This window comes from Oncorhynchus tshawytscha, unplaced genomic scaffold, assembly GCF_018296145.1.
Source record: "Oncorhynchus tshawytscha isolate Ot180627B unplaced genomic scaffold, Otsh_v2.0 Un_contig_10747_pilon_pilon, whole genome shotgun sequence".
NCBI classification, from domain to species: domain Eukaryota; kingdom Metazoa; phylum Chordata; class Actinopteri; order Salmoniformes; family Salmonidae; genus Oncorhynchus; species Oncorhynchus tshawytscha.
In genome coordinates this window covers 22344-41901 of record NW_024609025.1, presented here as the reverse complement: position 1 = coordinate 41901, position 19558 = coordinate 22344, and the positions used below count along the sequence as shown (strand labels likewise).

General features: G+C 51.4%; 1 protein-coding gene across 1 annotated transcript in view; it reads right to left on the bottom strand.

Moving 5' to 3' along the window:
* The window catches only part of LOC121844125 (actin-binding LIM protein 3-like), a gene marked incomplete at both ends in the record, with an annotated part of 67400 nt that extends 48615 nt beyond the window's left edge, over nucleotides 1–18785 (bottom strand). Inside the window, one exon of the mRNA XM_042314033.1 lies at nucleotides 18627–18785. Coding sequence (XP_042169967.1) covers nucleotides 18627–18785 — 159 coding nt within the window. The remainder of the gene's footprint in view (nucleotides 1–18626) is intronic.
* Between the last annotated feature and the right edge of the window lie 773 nt (nucleotides 18786–19558).

Below are 19558 nucleotides of genomic sequence, written 5' to 3'. Positions count from 1 at the left end.
AAACGATATCCCACAACCCAGGTGGAAACAATATCCCACAACCCAGGTGGAAACAATATCCCACAACCCAGGTGGAAACAATATCCCACAACCCAGGTGGAAACAATATCCCACAACCCAGATGGGGAAAAATATCTCACAACCCAGGTGGAAACAATATCCCACAACCCAGGTGGAAACAATATCCCACAACCCAGGTGGAAACAATATCCCACAACCCAGATGGGAACAATATCCCACAACCCAGATGGGAACAATATCTCACAACCCAGGTGGGAACAATATCCCACAACCCAGGTGGGAACAATCTCCCACAACCCAGGTGGGAACAATATCCCACAACCCAGGTGGGAACGATATCCCACAACCCAGGTGGAAACGATATCCCACAACCCAGGTGGGAACAATATCCCACAACCCAGGTGGAAACAATATCCCACAACCCAGTGGAAACAATATCCCACAACCCAGGTGGAAACAATATCCCACAACCCAGGTGGAAACAATATCCCACAACCCAGGTGGAAACAATATCCCACAACCCAGATGGGAACAATATCTCACAACCCAGATGGGAACAATATCTCACAACCCAGGTGGGAACAATATCCCACAACCCAGGTGGGAACAATATCCCACAACCCAGGTGGGAACAATATCCCACAACCCAGGTGGAAATTATATCCCACAACCCAGGTGGGAACAATATCCCACAACCCAGGTGGGAACAATATCCCACAACCCAGGTGGAAACGATATCCCACAACCCAGGTGGAAATGATATCCCACAACCCAGGTGGAAATGATATCCCACAACCCAGGTGGGAACAATATCCCACAACCCAGGTGGGAACAATATCCCACAACCCAGGTGGGAACAATATCCCACAACCCAGGTGGAAACGATATCCCACAACCCAGGTGGAAATGATATCCCACAACCCAGGTGGAAATGATATCCCACAACCCAGGTGGGAACAATATCCCACAACCCAGGTGGGAACAATATCCCACAACCCAGGTGGGAACAATATCCCACAACCCAGGTGGGAACAATATCCCACAACCCAGGTGGAAACAATATCCCACAACCCAGGTGGGAACAATATCCCACAACCCAGGTGGGAACAATATCCCACAACCCAGGTGGGAACAATATCCCACAACCCAGGTGGAAACAATGGAGAACTTACGTATGATCCCCAAGTAGAGACAACGATAATCAGCTGCCTCTAATTGGGAACCATACCAAGAACACCAACATAGAAATAGGAAAACTAGAACACCCCCCCCCCAGTCACACCCTGACGGTGACGCCGAACGCCGCCCGAACAAGGAAAGGAGCCGACTTCGGCAGAAGTCATGACAGCACAGGGGATATTTGTTTTTAAAGGGGGTGGTGAGGTTGTATCATCAACGTTTTAAAGTGTTTCTCTCTCTCTCCTCCCAGCCAGGCCAGGGGTAAACTACTGGGCACAGACGTCAGTTCAATGTCATAAACAAACAAACATTGGTTGAGTTGTCAACTAACGTGAATTCAACATGAAATCAACAAAAAATGTCATCACATTGACTCAACGGTTGTCACATTACATTTTTGTTGTTGAAATGACATGGGAACAATGTTGATTCAACCTGTTTTTGCCCAGTGGGGACTGTCTAATCGCCCCAGCCAGCCCTCCATTACAGGCTGCCCGCTTAGCTGTGTGTGTCAGGGCTCTGCTTACAGTGAAGAGGAAGAGGCTCCATGGAGGGAGGCAGCAGATCAGCCATCGATTGATCAATCAGTCCCGGTCCTTCTCCCACGTCTGCTGCTCCACAGTGATCAGCCAGGACAGAGCCATGACCTGTTCCCCTGTCACTGTCAGCCCCCATCTATGCACAGCAACACCAGGGGCAGAATGGGTGTCACGACTCTGACCGAAGGACACTCCCCTTCCCGTTCGGGTGGCGCTCGGCGGTCTCCGCCGGCCTACTAGCTGCCACTGATTATTTCCTCCCCCTCCTTATGTGTTTATTGAGTGCACCTGTTTTGAGTTAGGTAGTTAGTAGTAAGGCTTTATTAGTCAGCCGGCCCGCATGGTTCCTTGTGCGGGATTAATTATTGTGACCGTCTGTTTGGTGTACTTGTGTGCACGTCTATGGGTTTTGTGTTTTCCCATTTTGTGGGTTTTTTCTGGACAGTTTAAGTCCCCATGTTTGGGGCATTTGTTTGTTCATTACGCCCTGTGTTTTCGTGAGGGTTGGCTTATGTTTGCCGTTTCTCTGTGCATTAAAATAGCACTCCTCTGAAGTCTCTGCTTCCTGCGCCTGACTCCTCACCCGCTACACTCAGATCGTTACAGAATCCCGCACCACTGAAATGGAGTCAGCAGGAGCAACAGCCACTCCCCTCCCATCGATGGAAGAGAGGGTTCTACATCACACCACTGTTCTCCATCGGATCGGAACGGCGATGGATCTGGTGATGGAGAGAATGGACCGATGGGAGAGAAGCGGTTTCCTCTCTCCACCTTCGGCCCCCTCCTCAGGACTCCCCATCTCCCGACTCCAGCACCCTCCGTCTTACGCTCCCGAGGGTCTATGATGGAGCGGCAGCAGGGTGCCAGGGGTTCTTACTCCAGCTAGAACTGTACCTGGCCACCGTCAGACCTACTCCCTCGGGAGCGGAGAGGGTGAATGTCCTCATCTCCTGCCTCACTGGTCATGCTCTGGAGTGGGCAAACGCAGTTTGGAATGGCCCAGACTCAGCTAAGGAGCACTACCCGAGTTTTCTCGCCGCTTCCGCACCGTTTTTGACCATCCTCCAGATGGCCGAGCGGCGGGAGAACGACTATTCCATCTCTGGCAGGAGAAGAGGAGCGCCCAGGATTACGCGTTGGAGTTCCGTACCTTGGCAGCAGGATCCGGGTGGAACGACAGGGCCCTTATCGACCACTACCGGTGTAGTCTCCGGGAGGACGTCCGCCGGGAACTAGCGTGTCGGGACACCGCTCTTTCCTTGGATGAGCTAATGACATGTCCATCCGACTGGACAATCTGCTGGCTGCCCGCGGGCGTTCGGAGAGGGTCCTGTGTGTTCCAACACCCAGCACCTCCACTCCTGTTCCGATGGAGTTGGGAGGGGCTTTGCCGAGGGGTACCGGAGGAGGAGGCTCCCTCTGCACCAACTGTGGTCGGAGAGGACACACGGCCGATCGGTGCTGGGGGGGTCCGTCTGGGAGTCGAGATGGCAGGCGGAACATTTCTCGATCACCCCAGGTGAGTCAGCACCAAACTCACCCAGAACCCCCTGTTGGTCACATGTTTGTCTTGATTTTTTTCTTAAATTTTTCCCCTCTTCCCAGCATAGGGCGCTAGTCGATTCAGGCGCAGCTGGGAACTTTATGGATCGCGGACTCGCTATTAAATTAGGTGTTCCGCTTGTGCCGATAGATTCTCCCTTTCCCGTGCACTCCCTAGATAGCCGGCCATTAGGGTCAGGGGTGGTCAGGGAGACCACGATCCCACTGGACATGGTAACGCAGGGGAATCATAGGGAGCGTATCAGTCTCTATATTATTGATTCGCCTGCGTTTCCAGTGGTGTTAGGAATTCCTGGCTGGCCCGGCACAATCCTAAAATGTTGTGGAGACAGGGGGTTCTCCAGGGGTGGTCAGAGGAGTGTTCTGGAAGGTGTCTGGGAGTTTCTGTCAGTGCCACCTCGGTGGAAAGTCCAGACCAGGGTCCCACAGTGTGCATTCCCCCTGAGTATGCCAATTTGGCAATCGCTTTTAGTAAAAAGAAGGCGACTAAATTACCACCACATCGACCGGGAAGGGATTGTGCGATAGATCTCCAGGTAAAGGCTGCGCTTCCCAAGAGTCACGTGTACCCATTGTCCCAAGAGGAGACGTTGGCTATGGAGACATATATCACGGAGTCTCTGGGACAGGGGGTACATTCGGTCCTCCATTTCACCCGTTTCCTCGAGTTTCTTTTTGTGAAGAAAAAGGAGGGAGGATTGCGTCCGTGTATTGATTATAGAGGTCTAAATGCCATCACAGTTGGGTTCAGCTACCTACTACCTCTCATTGCTACGGCAGTGGAATCCTTTTTCAGGGAGCGCAGCTCTTCACAAAATTGGATCTCAGGAGCGGGTATAGCCTGGTGCGTATTCGGAAGGGAGACGAGTGGAAAACCGCATCGGGCCACTATGAGTACTGCGTCATGCCGTATGGGTTAAAAAATGCTCCAGCCATTTTTTCAATCCTTTGTAGACGATATTCTCAGGGACTTGCACAGGCAGGGAGTGGTTGTTTATATTGATGACGGTTTTGGGTTTTGCCAACTACTACCGGAGGTTTATCCGGGGTTTTGGCCAGGTAGTGGCTCCAATTACCTCACTGCTGAAGGGGGCCCGGTGCGGTTGCGGTGGTCAGCAGAGGCGGACAGAGCTTTCAACAAGTTGAAGGCGCTGTTCACAGATGCACCCGTGTTGGCGCATCCGGACCCCTCTCTAGCATTCATAGTGGAGGTGGACACGTCCGAGGCTGGGGTGGGTGCCGTGCTATCACAGCGCTCGGGTACGCCACCAAAACTCCACCCCTGCTCTTTCTTCTCGAGTAAGCTCAGCCCAGCGGAGCGTAACTATGATGTGGGGGACCGGGAGTTGTTAGCGGTGGTCAGGGCTCTGAAGGTGTGGAGACACTGGCTTGAGGGGGCTAAGCACCCCTTTCTCATCTGGACCGACCACCAAAATCTGGAGTATATTCGGGCAGCTAGGAGACTGAACCCGCGGCAGGCAAGGTGGGCCATGTTTTTCACTCGATTCCGGTTCACTTTATCATATAGACCGGGCTCCCAGAAGGTGAAGGTGGATGCACTGTCCCGCCTTTACGACACGGAGGATAGGTCCACCGAACCTACTCCCATATCCTTCCGGCCTCAAAGCTGATGGCACCGGTGGTATGGGAGGTGGACTCTGACATCGAGCGGGCGTTACGGGCTGAACCCACGCCTCCTCAGTGTCCGGCGGGGGCGGAGGTATGTGCCGCTTGGTGTTCGGGACCAACTGATTCGGTGGGCTCACGTCCTACCTTCCTCAGGTCACCCTGGGGTGAGGAGGACAGTGGGAGCCTTCGGGAGGTATTGGTGGCCTACTGTTACGTTCCCCAGATTATGTGTTGTAGTTTGTGTATTTGCATGTGTTTATTTCAGGAAATGGCTTCCTGAAATCCCTCAAGCAGCTGATTGGTCGACTCCAGGGCTAATTGGAGAGCTGACCCCGCCCCTCGTCAAGACACAGCTGTCTCCAATTACCCATTCCTTCAGAAGCTATATAAAAGCCAGTGTTCTGTTCAGGAGGGAGATCTCTTCTTTTTGGAGGTAGAGATTTTGCTGGAGGTAGGGATTGCTGAGATTGATTGTGATAGAGGTTGATTTTGTTGGAAAGTGGTATGTTCTGTGAGTTTGTTGCTCAGATAGAACTTATTTGACATCCTTTTGTTTCTTAGTTTGTTTAAAATTGTTTAAATATTCTGTTTCATTTGTTCCCAGGGGGGAAGGCACCTAGGGAGTGTTTAGGCAAGAGGCCCGCGGGCATACATATACCCGTAGCATATTCGCTGTCTAGACACACTAGGTAAGACCTGGGCGGACCACCCCTTGTATTTTGGTTAGGGCACCAGGTGGTGCTAAATTAGGTAAGTAGTGGGTAGGCAGGTAAGATAGGAGAGGGGGCTTTGAGATTTACTTTCTTTGCTTTGGTTCCGTCCAGCCCCTTTTCCCCATATTACCGTGTAAAGGAATAAAGTCCTTGTAAACGGTACCACATTCTGCCTGTTGTCATTCTTACTTGCACCTACAGTCCATACCTTTTCGCTTCACGGAGAGTTTAGTTGTAGCAGGGTGTTGCGTTCCCTCTTCATAGAGGCGTGCGTAACACCTACCTTGGCTAGGGACGTTAAGGTTTATGTCTCCTCCTGTTCAGTATGCGCCCAGAGTAAGGCTCCTAGGCACCTTCCTAGAGGGAAGTTACAACCCCTCCCCGTCCCACAACGGCCATGGTCACATCTATCCATAGATTTCCTGACCGACCTTCCCCTGTCTCAGGGCAACACCACGGTTCTGGTGATTGTGGATTGGTTCTCTAAGTCCTGCCGTCTCCTCCCGTTGCCCGGTATCCCAACAGCCCTACAGACTGCGGAGGCATTATTCACCCACGTCTTCCGGCACTAAGGGGTGCTGGAGCACATTGTTTCTGATCGGGGCCCCAGTTCACGTCCCGAGTATGGAGGGCGTTCATGGAGCGTCTGGGGGTCTCGGTCAGCCTGACCTCCGGTTATCACCCAGAAAGTAATGGGCAGGTGGAGAGAGTAAACCAGGAGGTGGGTAGGTTTCTGCGGTCGTACTGCCAGGACCGGCCAGGGAGTGGGCAAGATACATCCCCTGGGCTGAAATGGCCCAGAACTCACTACGCCACTCCTCTACTAATGTGTCCCTCTTTCAGTGTGTGTTGGGGTACCAGCCGGTCCTGGCACCGTGGCATCCGAGCCAGACTGAGGCTCCTGCAGTGGAGGAATGGGTGCAGCGCTCCAAAGAGACCTGGAGGGCCGTCCAGGAATCCCTTCAACAGGCTAGTGGACGGCAGAAAAGGAGTGCTGACCGCCACCGCAGTGAGGCCCCCGTGTTTGTACCAGGGGACAGGGTCTGGCTCTCGACCCGAAACCTGCCCCTCCGCGTGCCCTGCCGGAAGCTTGGGCTGCAGTGTGTAGGGCCGTTCAAAGTCGTGAGGAGAATAAACGAGGTGTGTTATCGATTACAACTCCCTTCCTATTATCGTATTAACCCCTCGTTTCATGTGTCTCTCCTCAGGCCGGTGGTAGCTGGTCCCCTACAGGACGGTGAGGTGCTGGAGGTCCCTCCTCCCCCTCTGGACATCGAGGGGTCCCCGGCGTATACGATACGGGCCATTCTGGACTCGAGACGCCGGGTGAGGGGCCTGCAGTACCTCGTGGACTGGGAGGGGTACGGTCCGGAGGAGAGGTGCTGGGTACCCACCAGGGACATTTTGGATCCGTCAATGTTGAGGGATTTCCATCGCCTCCATCCGGATCGCCCTGTGCCTCGTCCTCCGGGTCGACCTCGAGGCCGGTGTCGGCGCTGCAGGAGCCACGCGTCAAGGGGGGGGTACTGTCACGACTCCGACCGAAGGACACTCCCCTTCCCGTTCGGGTGGCGCTCGGCGGTCGTCGCCGGCCTACTAGCTGCCACTGATTATTTCCTCCCCCTCCTTATGTGTTTATTGAGTGCACCTGTTTTGAGTTAGGTAGTTAGTAGTAAGGCTTTATTAGTCAGCCGGCCCGCATGGTTCCTTGTGCGGGATTAATTATTGTGACCGTCTGTTTGGTGTACTTGTGTGCACGTCTATGGGTTTTGTGTTTTCCCATTTTGTGGGTTTCCTGGACAGTTTATGTCCCCCTGTTTGGGGCATTTGTTTGTTCATTACGCCCTGTGTTTTCGTGAGGGTTGGCTTATGTTTGCCGTTTCTCTGTGCATTAAAATAGCACTCCCCTGAACTCTCTGCTTCCTGCGCCTGACTCCTCACCCGCTACACTCAGATCGTTACAATGGGGCTTACACACAAATACTTCCTGCATAGATATGAGACTGTAGAAAGGAGATGTTGGGAGTACTGTAGAGTATGATTTGTCCTCCATTTTGTATCATTATCCAGAGTGAAATGGTTTGGAGATGAAAGTACCCGGCTCTTATAGACATCCCCACTGAGTCATCGCCACATACTGTAGCTATATGCCAAGAAGGCTGGACCAGTGTGTGTGTGTGTCTATTTCTACATAATGTCTGGCTGCAGACTGCTCCCTCCTGTTTATTTATTGTCTCTCCTCCTACCCATTGGCCAACAGATTATTTCCTGGGACGCCCAATATCCCCAGGACAGACAGACCGAGACAGTCATATCCCCAGGACAGACAGAGACAGTCATTTCCCCAGGACACACAGAGACAGTCATATCCCCAGGACAGACAGAGACAGTCATATCCCCAGGACAGGACACAGAGACAGTCATATCCCCAGGACAGACAGAGACAGTCATATCCCCAAGACACACAGAGACAGCCATATCCCCAGGACAGACAGAGACAGCCATATCCCCAGGACAGACAGAGACAGTCATATCCCCAGGACAGACCTCAGACAGTCATATCCCCAGGACAGACAGAGACAGCCATATCCCCAGGACAGACAGAGACAGCCATATCCCCAGGACAGACAGACAGAGACAGTCATATCCCCAGGACAGACAGACAGACAGTCATATCCCCAGGACAGACAGAGACAGCCATATCCCCAGGACAGACAGAGACAGTCATATCCCCAGGACAGACAGAGACAGCCATATCCCCAGGACAGGCAGAGACAGTCATATCCCCAGGACAGACAGAGACAGCCATATCCCCAGGACAGACAGAGACAGCCATATCCCCAGGACAGAGATAGTCATATCCCCAGGACAGACCTAGACAGTCATATCCCCAGGACAGACAGACCATATCCCCAGACAGAGACAGCCATATCCCCAGGACAGACAGAGACAGCCATATCCCCAGGACAGACAGAGACAGTCATATCCCCAGGACAGAGACAGCCATATCCCCAGGACAGACAGAGACAGCCATATCCCCAGGACAGACAGAGACAGCCATATCCCCAGGACAGACAGAGACAGTCATATCCCCAGGACAGACAGAGACAGTCATATCCCCAGGACAGACAGAGACAGTCATATCCCCAGGACAGACAGAGACAGCCATATCCCCAGGACAGAGATAGTCATATCCCCAGGACAGACCTAGAGACAGTCATATCCCCAGGACAGACAGACCTAGACAGCCATATCCCCAGGACAGACAGAGACAGCCATATCCCCAGGACAGACAGAGACAGTCATATCCCCAGGACAGACAGAGACAGTCATATCCCCAGGACAGAGACAGCCATATCCCCAGGACAGAGAGAGACAGTCATATCCCCAGGACAGACAGAGACAGCCATATCCCCAGGACAGACAGAGACAGCCATATCCCCAGGACAGACAGAGACAGCCATATCCCCAGGACAGACAGAGACAGCCATATCCCCAGGACAGACAGAGACAGCCATATCCCCAGGACAGACAGAGACAGTCATATCCCCAGGACAGACAGACCCCAGACAGCCATATCCCCAGGACAGACAGAGACAGCCATATCCCCAGGACAGACAGAGACAGCCATATCCCCAGGACAGAGACAGCCATATCCCCAGGACAGACAGAGACAGCCATATCCCCAGGACAGACAGAGACAGTCATATCCCCAGGACAGAGACAGCCATATCCCCAGGACAGAGAGAGACACTGTGGGCAGGTCCAGCTCTTTTCCCCTCCCACAACCACAGCCTCCATTCTAGAGGCACTACTCATACTGTCCTCACAAGTGGAGCATAATGGGAACGCATTTCTTGGCAGACACTGAGGATAGAAATTAATTTTCTCCCTCTCATCCCATTTCACTCCCAGGTCCCAGCAGACTCTTCTCCTACTGCCTGGAGTTTGTTCCAGGATGCTCACTCAAATCTCCGACCATGCTACTAACTAACAAGCGATTGCATTGTCCACAACGGAGATCTGTGGTTCTGCGAGGTTCAAAGCTGCAAACACAAAGGCAAAGAGAGAAGTCTCTACAGGCCCATTTAGAAGAGACTGGCTGATTCATCAGTACGCTTAAGAGATGATCACTTTATACTGTAGAGGATTTAATCTAAACAGAATGTCGATGGCCAACAGAAAATCATTAGCCCTTGTTGAGTGCAAACTGCTGAATCAATATTATAAAGTAATTACTTTTATCCCAGGAAGAAATGGTCCTACATAAAAACCTCAGATGGCGAAGCAAAGCGAAGTGGTCTTTTCCATTTATCTGCAGGAACCAATGATTTATGTTTAATACTGTACATATCTTGTAATTCAGCAAGCTGAGAGTTTTTCATGTTCTGCTTTTCTGTTTGCCCAAGTTCTTTGCCTGAGGACCACAACGACCCTGAAATCGAAGGCCTTCTCCTGAGACACATGACCTCCACACCGCTGCTCATACACCTGACGTTTGCCTTCTCTGTTCTCTTTCCACTCTCTATTTTTACAGACCAGCTACACTCACAATGTTAACTGGTACTCCTCCCTCTTTCTATCCAGCTTCTGCAGCGTTCTAAAGGGGAGTACTGGATTAACAGAGACAATCTAGAATCCACCCTACTATGACAACTGTAACTATTGTCTTGGAGAGATGAGACCCCCTAGAGAGCCAGAGAGCCACTATGGGGCCAATGAGGGCTGAGGGGCCAGATGGCCAGTGAGTGTCAGAGAGTGTCAGATCAGTGAGGGCCAGTCCTGATAGCCAGTCAGTCAGTTAGAAATGTACAGACTAAGAGGCTGATTTGGTTTTGAACCTGCCGACTCCAGGATTATATATTAGGGATTCTGTTTCCACATGCTCAGTTCTTTCCAGGTGCTCATGTCATGGTTTTACCTCACACTGATAGGATATAAAATGGCCGGTTTTCATCCAGCCACTGGCTCCTAGTGTGGGATGATGGCTTGTTTGTTCTCCACAAGACTCATCAATGGCCTCTTGTTTGGTGAGGGAAAATCTATTTCATGCATGGGCTGTTGTAACACTACAGGCATCTTGGCATGGCATGTTCCCCAGCCCATCACTGTGTCCTACGTCCCATCCTCCTCACTGTCTCCCTCCCAGCTAGGACACAGACTGACGAAGGACATCCACACAACCCAAGCAAACAACAATGAGTCTATTACAAAATATTTTTTTCCTTCCCAAATTCCATCTCACGCCAACACTGGGGGGGTTGAGGCTTGTTGTTTGGCTCGGTTAAAAGGCTCACGTTCACCAACAGTACTCCTGCTGCTGCTGTGTGTAGGAAGAGTACACAGGAGGAGATTAGACATGTCATGAGGACTAATGGTGGCCAGTGTAAAAGGTGCATGGTGGGATCTGCCTAAAGCCATGACAATACAGTGGGAGGAGAGGACATGTGTTCAGAAAGACAGTCAAACACTATCAGCTCATTGTGAGCTCTCAGGTGGACTGTGTTTCTGAGCTAAACGCCTGAGACCTGAGACAGGTTAGAAAAAACACCTGCTGTCCACCAGCACTACTTAACCCTACATACCACCCACATCACCCACAACCACCAGCCCAGCCCTACACACCACCCACATCACCCACAACCAACCACCAGCACTACTTAACCCTACACACCACCCACATCACCCACAACCAACCACCAGCACTACTTAACCCTACACACCACCCACATCACCCACAACCACCAGCCCAGCCCTACTTAACGCTACACACCACCCACATCCCCCACAACCACCAGCCCAGCCCTACTTAACCATACACACCACCCACATCACCCACAACCACCAGCCCAGCCCTACACCCCACCCACATCCCCCACAGCTGTAGGAGGAGGGGCTCTGAGGAGGGCAGGTCAGCCAGAAGCTGAGGTGGCTGTCTGTCCTGGTGGAGTTGGGGACATCAGGTATGCAGCTCTCAGTCTGCAGGTCTCAGTCTGCAGGTCTCAGTCTGCAGCTCTCAGTCTGCAGCTCTCAGTCTGCAGCTCTCAGTCTGCAGCTCTCAGGCTGCAGGTCTCAGTCTGCAGCTCTCAGTCTGCAGCTCTCAGTCTGCAGCTCTCAGTCTGCAGGTCTCAGACTGCAGGTCTCAGTCTGCAGCTCTCAGGCTACAGCTCTCAGTCTGCACTCACTAGCCTCAGCAGGACACAAAGAAGGAAAGTGTGTGGGTGGACTGCTGCTGCTGCTGGTACTAATAGAGAAAACAGACAACATGAGGAAAATACTGTCGGTAGAGAATGAGAGATACAGAGAGAGAGCTACTGTGGGCAGGGAATGAGAGAGAGAGAGCTACTGTGGGCAGGGAATGAGAGAGAGAGAGAGCTACTGTGGGCAGGGAATGAGAGATACAGAGAGAGAGCTACTGTGGGCAGGGAATGAGAGATACAGAGAGAGAGCTACTGTGGGCAGGGAATGAGAGAGACAGAGAGCTACTGTGGGCAGGGAATGAGAGAGAGCTACTGTGGGCAGGGAATGAGAGATACAGAGAGAGAGCTACTGTGGGCAGGGAATGAGAGAGAGACAGAGAGGCTACTGTGGGCAGGGAATGAGAGATACAGAGAGAGAGCTACTGTGGGCAGGGAATGAGAGAGAGAGAGAGCTACTGTGGGCAGGGAATGAGAGAGAGAGAGAGCTACTGTGGGCAGGGAATGAGAGAGAGAGAGCTACTGTGGGCAGGGAATGAGAGAGAGATACAGAGAGAGAGCTACTGTGGGCAGGGAATGAGAGAGAGAGAGAGCTACTGTGGGCAGGGAATGAGAGATACAGAGAGAGAGCTACTATGGGCAGGGAATGAGAGATACAGAGAGAGAGCTACTGTGGGCAGGGAATGAGAGATACAGAGAGAGAGCTACTGTGGGCAGGGAATGAGAGAGAGCTACTGTGGGCAGGGAATGAGAGAGAGAGCTACTGTGGGCAGGGAATGAGAGAGAGAGAGAGCTACTGTGGGCAGGGAATGAGAGAGAGAGAGAGAGCTACTGTGGGCAGGGAATGAGAGAGAGAGAGAGAGAGCTACTGTGGGCAGGGAATGAGAGAGAGAGAGCTACTGTGGGCAGGGAATGAGAGAGAGAGAGAGATACTGTGGGCAGGGAATGAGAGATATTGTGGGCAGGGAATGAGAGAGAGAGAGATACTGTGGGCAGGGAATGAGAGAGAGAGAGAGAGCTACTGTGGGCAGGGAATGAGAGAGAGAGAGAGAGCTACTGTGGGCAGGGAATGAGAGAGAGAGAGAGAGAGAGAGAGAGAGAGAGAGAGAGAGAGAGAGAGCTACTGTGGGCAGGGAATGAGAGAGAGAGAGAGCTACTGTGGGCAGGGAATGAGAGAGAGAGAGAGCTACTGTGGGCAGGGAATGAGAGATATTGTGGGCAGGGAATGAGAGAGAGAGAGAGAGATACTGTGGGCAGGGAATGAGAGAGAGAGAGAGATACTGTGGGCAGGGAATGAGAGAGAGAGATACTGTGGCAGGGAATGAGAGAGAGAGCTACTGTGGGCAGGGAATGAGATACACTGTTGGCAGGGAATGAGAGAGAGATAGATACTGTGGGCAGGGAATGAGAGAGAGAGAGAGAGAGAGACTGGGCAGGGAATGAGAGAGACTGTGGGCAGGGAATGAGACAGAGAGAGAGACTGTGGGCAATGAATGAGACAGAGAGAGACTGTGGGCAGGAAATGAGAGAGAGAGACTGTGGGCAGGGAATTAGAGAGAGAGACTGTGGGCAGGGAATTAGAGAGAGACTGTGGGCAGGGAATTAGAGAGAGACTGTGGGCAGAGAATTAGAGAGAGACTGTGGGCAGAGCATGAGGGATACAGAGAGAGAGAGAGAGAGAGAGAGAGAGAGAGAGACTGTGGGCAGGGAATGAGAGAGAGAGAGAGAGAGAGAGAGAGAGAGAGACTGTGGGCAGGGAATTAGAGAGAGACTGTGGGCAGGGAATTAGAGAGAGACTGTGGGCAGAGAATGAGGGATACAGAGAGAGAGAGAGAGAGAGAGAGAGAGAGAGAGAGAGAGAAGAGACTGTGGGCAGGGAATGAGAGAGAGAGAGAGAGAGAGATACTGTGGGCAGGGAATGAGAGAGAGAGATACTGTGGCAGGGAATGAGAGAGAGAGCTACTGTGGGGAGGGAATGAGATACACTGTGGGCAGGGAATGAGACAGAGAGAGAGATACTGTGCGCAGGGAATGAGAGAGATACTGTGGGCAGGGAATGAGAGAGAGAGAGAGAGAGAGAGAGAGAGAGAGAGAGAGAGAGAGAGACTGGGCAGGGAATGAGAGAGAGAGAGAGAGAGAGAGAGAGACTGGGAAGGGAATGAGAGAGAGAGACTGTGGGCAGGGAATGAGATAGAGAGACTGTGGGCAGGGAATGAGATAGAGAGACTGTGGGCAGGGAATGAGAGAGAGAGACTGTGGGCAGGGAATGAGAGAGAGAGACTGTGGGCAGGGAATGAGAGAGAGAGACTGTGGGCAGGGAATGAGAGAGAGCGGGCACTAGAAAAGTCTGCAGCACCCGGCCTCACCCTGCTAGAATCTGAAGTCAAATGTCTTCTGTCACCAACCAAGGAGGGCCTACAGCAGCACCTAGATCTTCTGCACAGATTCTGTCAGACCTGGGCCCTGACAGCAAATCTCAGTAAGACCAAAATAATGGTGTTCCAAAAAAGGTCCAGTCGCCAGGACAAATACAAATTCCATCTAGACACTGTTGCCCTAGAGCACACAAAAAACTATACATACCTTGGCCTAAACATCAGCGCCACAGGTAACTTCCACAAAGCTGTGAACGATCTGAGAGACAAGGCAAGAAGGGCATTCTATGCCATCAAAAGGAACATAAAATTCTGGCTAAAAATACTTGACTCAATCATAGACCTCATTGCCCTTTACGGTTGTGAGGTCTGGGGTCCGCTCACCAACCAAGACTTCAAAAAATGGGACAAACACCAAATTGAGACTCTGCATACAGAATTCTGCAAAAATATCCTCCGTGTACAACGTAAAACACCAAATAATGCATGCAGAGCAGAATTAGGCCGATACCCACTAATTATCAAAATCTAATTCGAAAACAAATCCAATTTTGATAAACTCCCATATCTACTTTTGGAAATTCCACAGTGTGCCATCACAGCAGCAAGATTTGTGACCTGTTGCAACAAGAAAAGGGCAACCAGTGAAGAACAAACACCATTATATAATATGACATTTGTAATGTCTTTATTGTTTTGAAACTTCTGTATGTGTAATGTTTACTGTTAATTTATATTGTTTATTTCACTTTTGTATATTATCTACCTCACTTGCTTTGGCAATGTTAACACATGTTTCCCATGCTAATAAAGCCCCTTGAATTGAATTGAATTGAATTGAAAGAGAATGTGGGCAGGGAATGAGAGAGAGAGAGAGAGAAGAGAGAGAGAGAGACTGTGGGCAGTGAATGAGAGATACAGAGAGAGACTGGGCAAGGACTGTGGGTAGAAAGAGAGAGAGAGACTGTGGGCAGGGAATGAGAGATGCAGAGAGAGACTGGGCAAGGACTGTGGGTAGAAAGAGAGAGAGAGACTGTGGGCAGGGAATGAGAGATGCAGAGAGAGACTGGGCAAGGACTGTGGGTAGAAAGAGAGAGAGAGACTGTGGGCAGGGAATGAGAGATGCAGAGAGAGACTGGGCAAGGACTGTGGGTAGAAAGAGAGAGAGACTGTGGGCAGGGAATGAGAGATGCAGAGAGAGAGAAACTGTGGGCAGAGAATGAGAGATACAGAGAGAAACTGTGGGCAGGGAATGAGAGAGACTGTGGGCAGGGAATGAGAGAGAGAGACTGTGGGCAGTGAATGAGAGATACAGAGAGAGAGAAACTGTGGGCAGAGAATGAGAGAGAGAGAGAGAGACTGTGGGCAGGGAAGAGAGAGAGAGAGAGAGACTGTGGGCAAGGAATGAGAGAAAGAGACCGTGGGCAGGGAATGAGAGAGAATGTGGGCAGGGAATGAGAGAGAGACTGTGGGCAGGGAATGAGAGAAAGAGACCGTGGGCAGGGAATGAGAGAGAATGTGGGCAGGGAATGAGAGAGAGAATGTGGGCAGAGAATGAGAGAAAGAGACCGTGGGCAGGGAATGAGAGAGAATGTGGGCAGGGAATGAGAGAAAGAGACCGTGGGCAGGGAATGAGAGAGACTGTGGGCAGGGAATGAGAGAGAGACTGTGGGCAGGGAATGAGAGATACAGAGAGAAACTGTGGGCAGGGAATGAGAGAGACTGTGGGCAGGGAATGAGAGAGAGACTGTGGGCAGGGAATGAGAGAGAATGTGGGCAGGGAATGAGAGAAAGAGACCGTGGGCAGGGAATGAGAGAGACTGTGGGCAGGGAATGAGAGATACAGAGAGAAACTGTGGGCAGGGAATGAGAGAGACTGTGGGCAGGGAATGAGAGAGAGACTGTGGGCAGGGAATGAGAGAGAGACTGTGGGCAGGGAATGAGAGAGAGAGAGAGAGACTGTGGGCAAGGAATGAGAGAAAGAGACCGTGGGCAGGGAATGAGAGAGAATGTGGGCAGGGAATGAGAGAGAGAGACTGTGGGCAGGGAATGAGAGATACAGAGAGAGACTGGGCAAGGACTGTGCGTAGAAAGAGAGAGAGAGACTGTGGGCAGGGAATGAGAGATGCAGAGAGAGAGAAACTGTGGGCAGAGAATGAGAGATACAGAGAGAAACTGTGGGCAGGGAATGAGAGAGAGAGACTGTGGGCAGGGAATGAGAGAGAGAGACTGTGGGCAGGGAATGAGAGATACAGAGAGAAACTGTGGGCAGGGAATGAGAGAGAGACTGTGGGCAGTGAATGAGAAAGACTGTGGGCAGGGAATGAGAGAGACTGTGGGCAGTGAATGAGACAGAGAGAGACTGTGGGCAGTGAATGAGACAGAGAGAGACTGGGCAGGAAATGAGAGAGAGAGACTGTGTGCAGGGAATTAGAGAGCGACTGTGGGCAGGGAATTAGAGAGAGACTGTGGGCAGGGAATGAGCGAGAGAGACTGTGGGCAGGGAATGAGCGATACAGAGAGAGAGAGAGAGAGAGAGAGAGATGATGGGCAGAGAATGAGAGAGAGACTGTGGGCAGGGAATGAGAGATACAGAGAGAGAGAGAGAGAGAGAGAGAGACTGTGGGCAGGGAATGAGAGAGAGACTGTGGGCAGGGAATGAGAGATACAGAGAGAGAGAGAGAGAGAGAGAGAGACTGTGGGCAGGGAATGAGAGAGAGACTGTGGGCAGGGAATGAGAGATACAGAGAGAGAGAGAGAGAGACTGTGGGCAGGGAATGAGAGAGAGACTGTGGGCAGGGAATGAGAGAGAGACTGTGGGCAGGGAATGAGAGATACAGAGAGAGAGAGAGAGAGACTGTGGGCAGGGAATGAGAGAGAGACTGTGGGCAGGGAATGAGAGAGAGAGAGAGAGAGAGAGAGACTGTGGGCAGGGAATGAGAGAGAGACTGTGGGCAGGGAATGAGAGAGAGACTGTGGGCAGGGAATGAGAGAGAGAGAGAGAGAGAGAGAGAGACTGTGGGCAGGGAATGAGAGAGAGACTGTGGGCAGGGAATGAGAGAGAGACTGTGGGCAGGGAATGAGAGAGAGACTGTGGGCAGGGAATGAGAGATACAGAGAGAGAGAGAGAGAGACTGTGGGCAGGGAATGAGAGAGAGACTGTGGGCAGGGAATGAGAGAGAGACTGTGGGCAGGGAATGAGAGATACAGAGAGAGAGAGAGAGAGACTGTGGGCAGGGAATGAGAGAGAGACTGTGGGCAGGGAATGAGAGAGAGAGAGAGAGAGAGAGAGACTGTGGGCAGGGAATGAGAGAGAGACTGTGGGCAGGGAATGAGAGATACAGAGAGAGAGAGAGAGAGACTGTGGGCAGGGAATGAGAGACTGTGGGCAGGGAATGAGAGAGAGACTGTGGGCAGGGAATGAGAGAGAGACTGTGGGCAGGGAATGAGAGAGAGACTGTGGGCAGGGAATGAGAGAGAGACTGTGGGCAGGGAATGAGAGAGAGACTGTGGGCAGGGAATGAGAGAGAGACTGTGGGCAGGGAATGAGAGAGAGAGAGAGAGAAACTGAACAGATGAAAGAAAGAGGAGAGAAAGGGACGAGAGATCTATAGAGACAGACAGTAAGAGAATGAGCATGAAGGAGAAGGGAGATGAAGGGAGATGTGTATATATATTGTAGCGAGAAAACGGCAACCACCTTGCTGTGCCCCAGAGCACCCAGGAAGGGCTCCTATTGGCTGATACTGGCGGAGAGAGTAACCAGCATCCAAGGCAAGTTGCCCCTAACACCGTTACCACAGCAACAGCTTGCATAATAAACAAGACCGCGTGAGCACCGGCCATTTGGAAATGGTTTCTGACAATGGAAGGGAATGGCCCACCTCCACCTGCCTATTCTTCTTCTGGCTGCTTAGAGGCACTACAAGTGGCTTCCCTAGGTGAAACACGAGTAGAAAATACCATTCTGAAAATATGAAACACTCATTTATAGGTTTAACAATAAGATAAACACTACAAGTTGGCAGTTGATCTTGTCTTCATTGTCCTGTCTACCATGAAGAGCTCTCAGCAGGCTTCTCTTGCTATTCCTTTTCTCCTGATGCCTTGAGCAGCCCAGGGGGTGTCAGGGAGACAGATTCTCTCTCTCTCTCTCTCTGATAGCTAATGGTCTCTACTGGGACTGGCAGAGTGCTGCTAGACTGTGGAGGTTAGGGATGTCTAGAGAACAGACACACGAACAGACAGACAGACAGACAGGTGGACGGACAGATGGACAGACGGCTGGATGGAAGGCAGGCAGACAGACAGACAGACAGACAGACAGGTGGACGGACAGATGGACAGACGGCTGGATGGAAGGCAGGCAGACGGACAGACAGACAGACAGAAGGCTGAGGGTCTTACCTTGGCAGGTGAAGCACTTGACATGGAAGTGGACATTCTGCACACGAACCACCTCTCCCTTACAGACCTCCCGGCAGCGGAGACAGTGGATGGTCACGGCGCCACGCCCGCAGTTGCCGCTCGGGCTACCTCCGTAGGCGTTGTGCCGGTAAGGCCCTGCTGGAGACCACAGGAGAGAACAGGTAAGGTCAGAGGTCACACCCGCTGGACAGCTACCAAGTCCGGCCCACTCATTAGGCAGGATTATGCGGTCGCCTATGGCGGCAGATTGACGAAGGCAAAATGTTTTGACCCAAATTGACCAAGACTCAGCTCCAACAACAACACATACAACCTCACATAATTATTCCCCAAAACAATGACAATTTCTCTCAACCAGTGGCACAAGGCTTTTTAGGTGAGTGTTGGTGACGCCCTGTGATAAGCAGGGCCCACTTGGTCAAAGGCAGGGGCGGGAAATATTTCTATTCTCCAGGGTGATGTTGGAGAAACTCATTGCTGCAGCTCCACCAATGTTTCGTATTTATTTTTTACCAAACATAAATCCTGTAGCACATATAGGATCTGGCAGCAATCGGTAGCCTACGGGTTGGAGATAAAATGGATGACAATGTAATGAGACGGACACTTTTTACATCATGCAGGTTTCTTCGATCAAATAGCCTAACCTAAATGGCGCTCAGTCAAACAAACATGCAAAGTCATGTTAACAAACATATCCTAAAAACTGGACACGTCGAAGTAAAATGGACAATATGAAATGGACCAATCACAACTGTTGTCCAGGAGTTTCACCCCATTGTCATGATCACTGGTTTCAACTTTGTATCCATCAATTTTTGACAAGCTGATCATAGTGAAAAATAATACACCTCTGCATTTCCCCCTGTGTAAACACATTGGACATATAATCATAATAACTCCTGATAAAG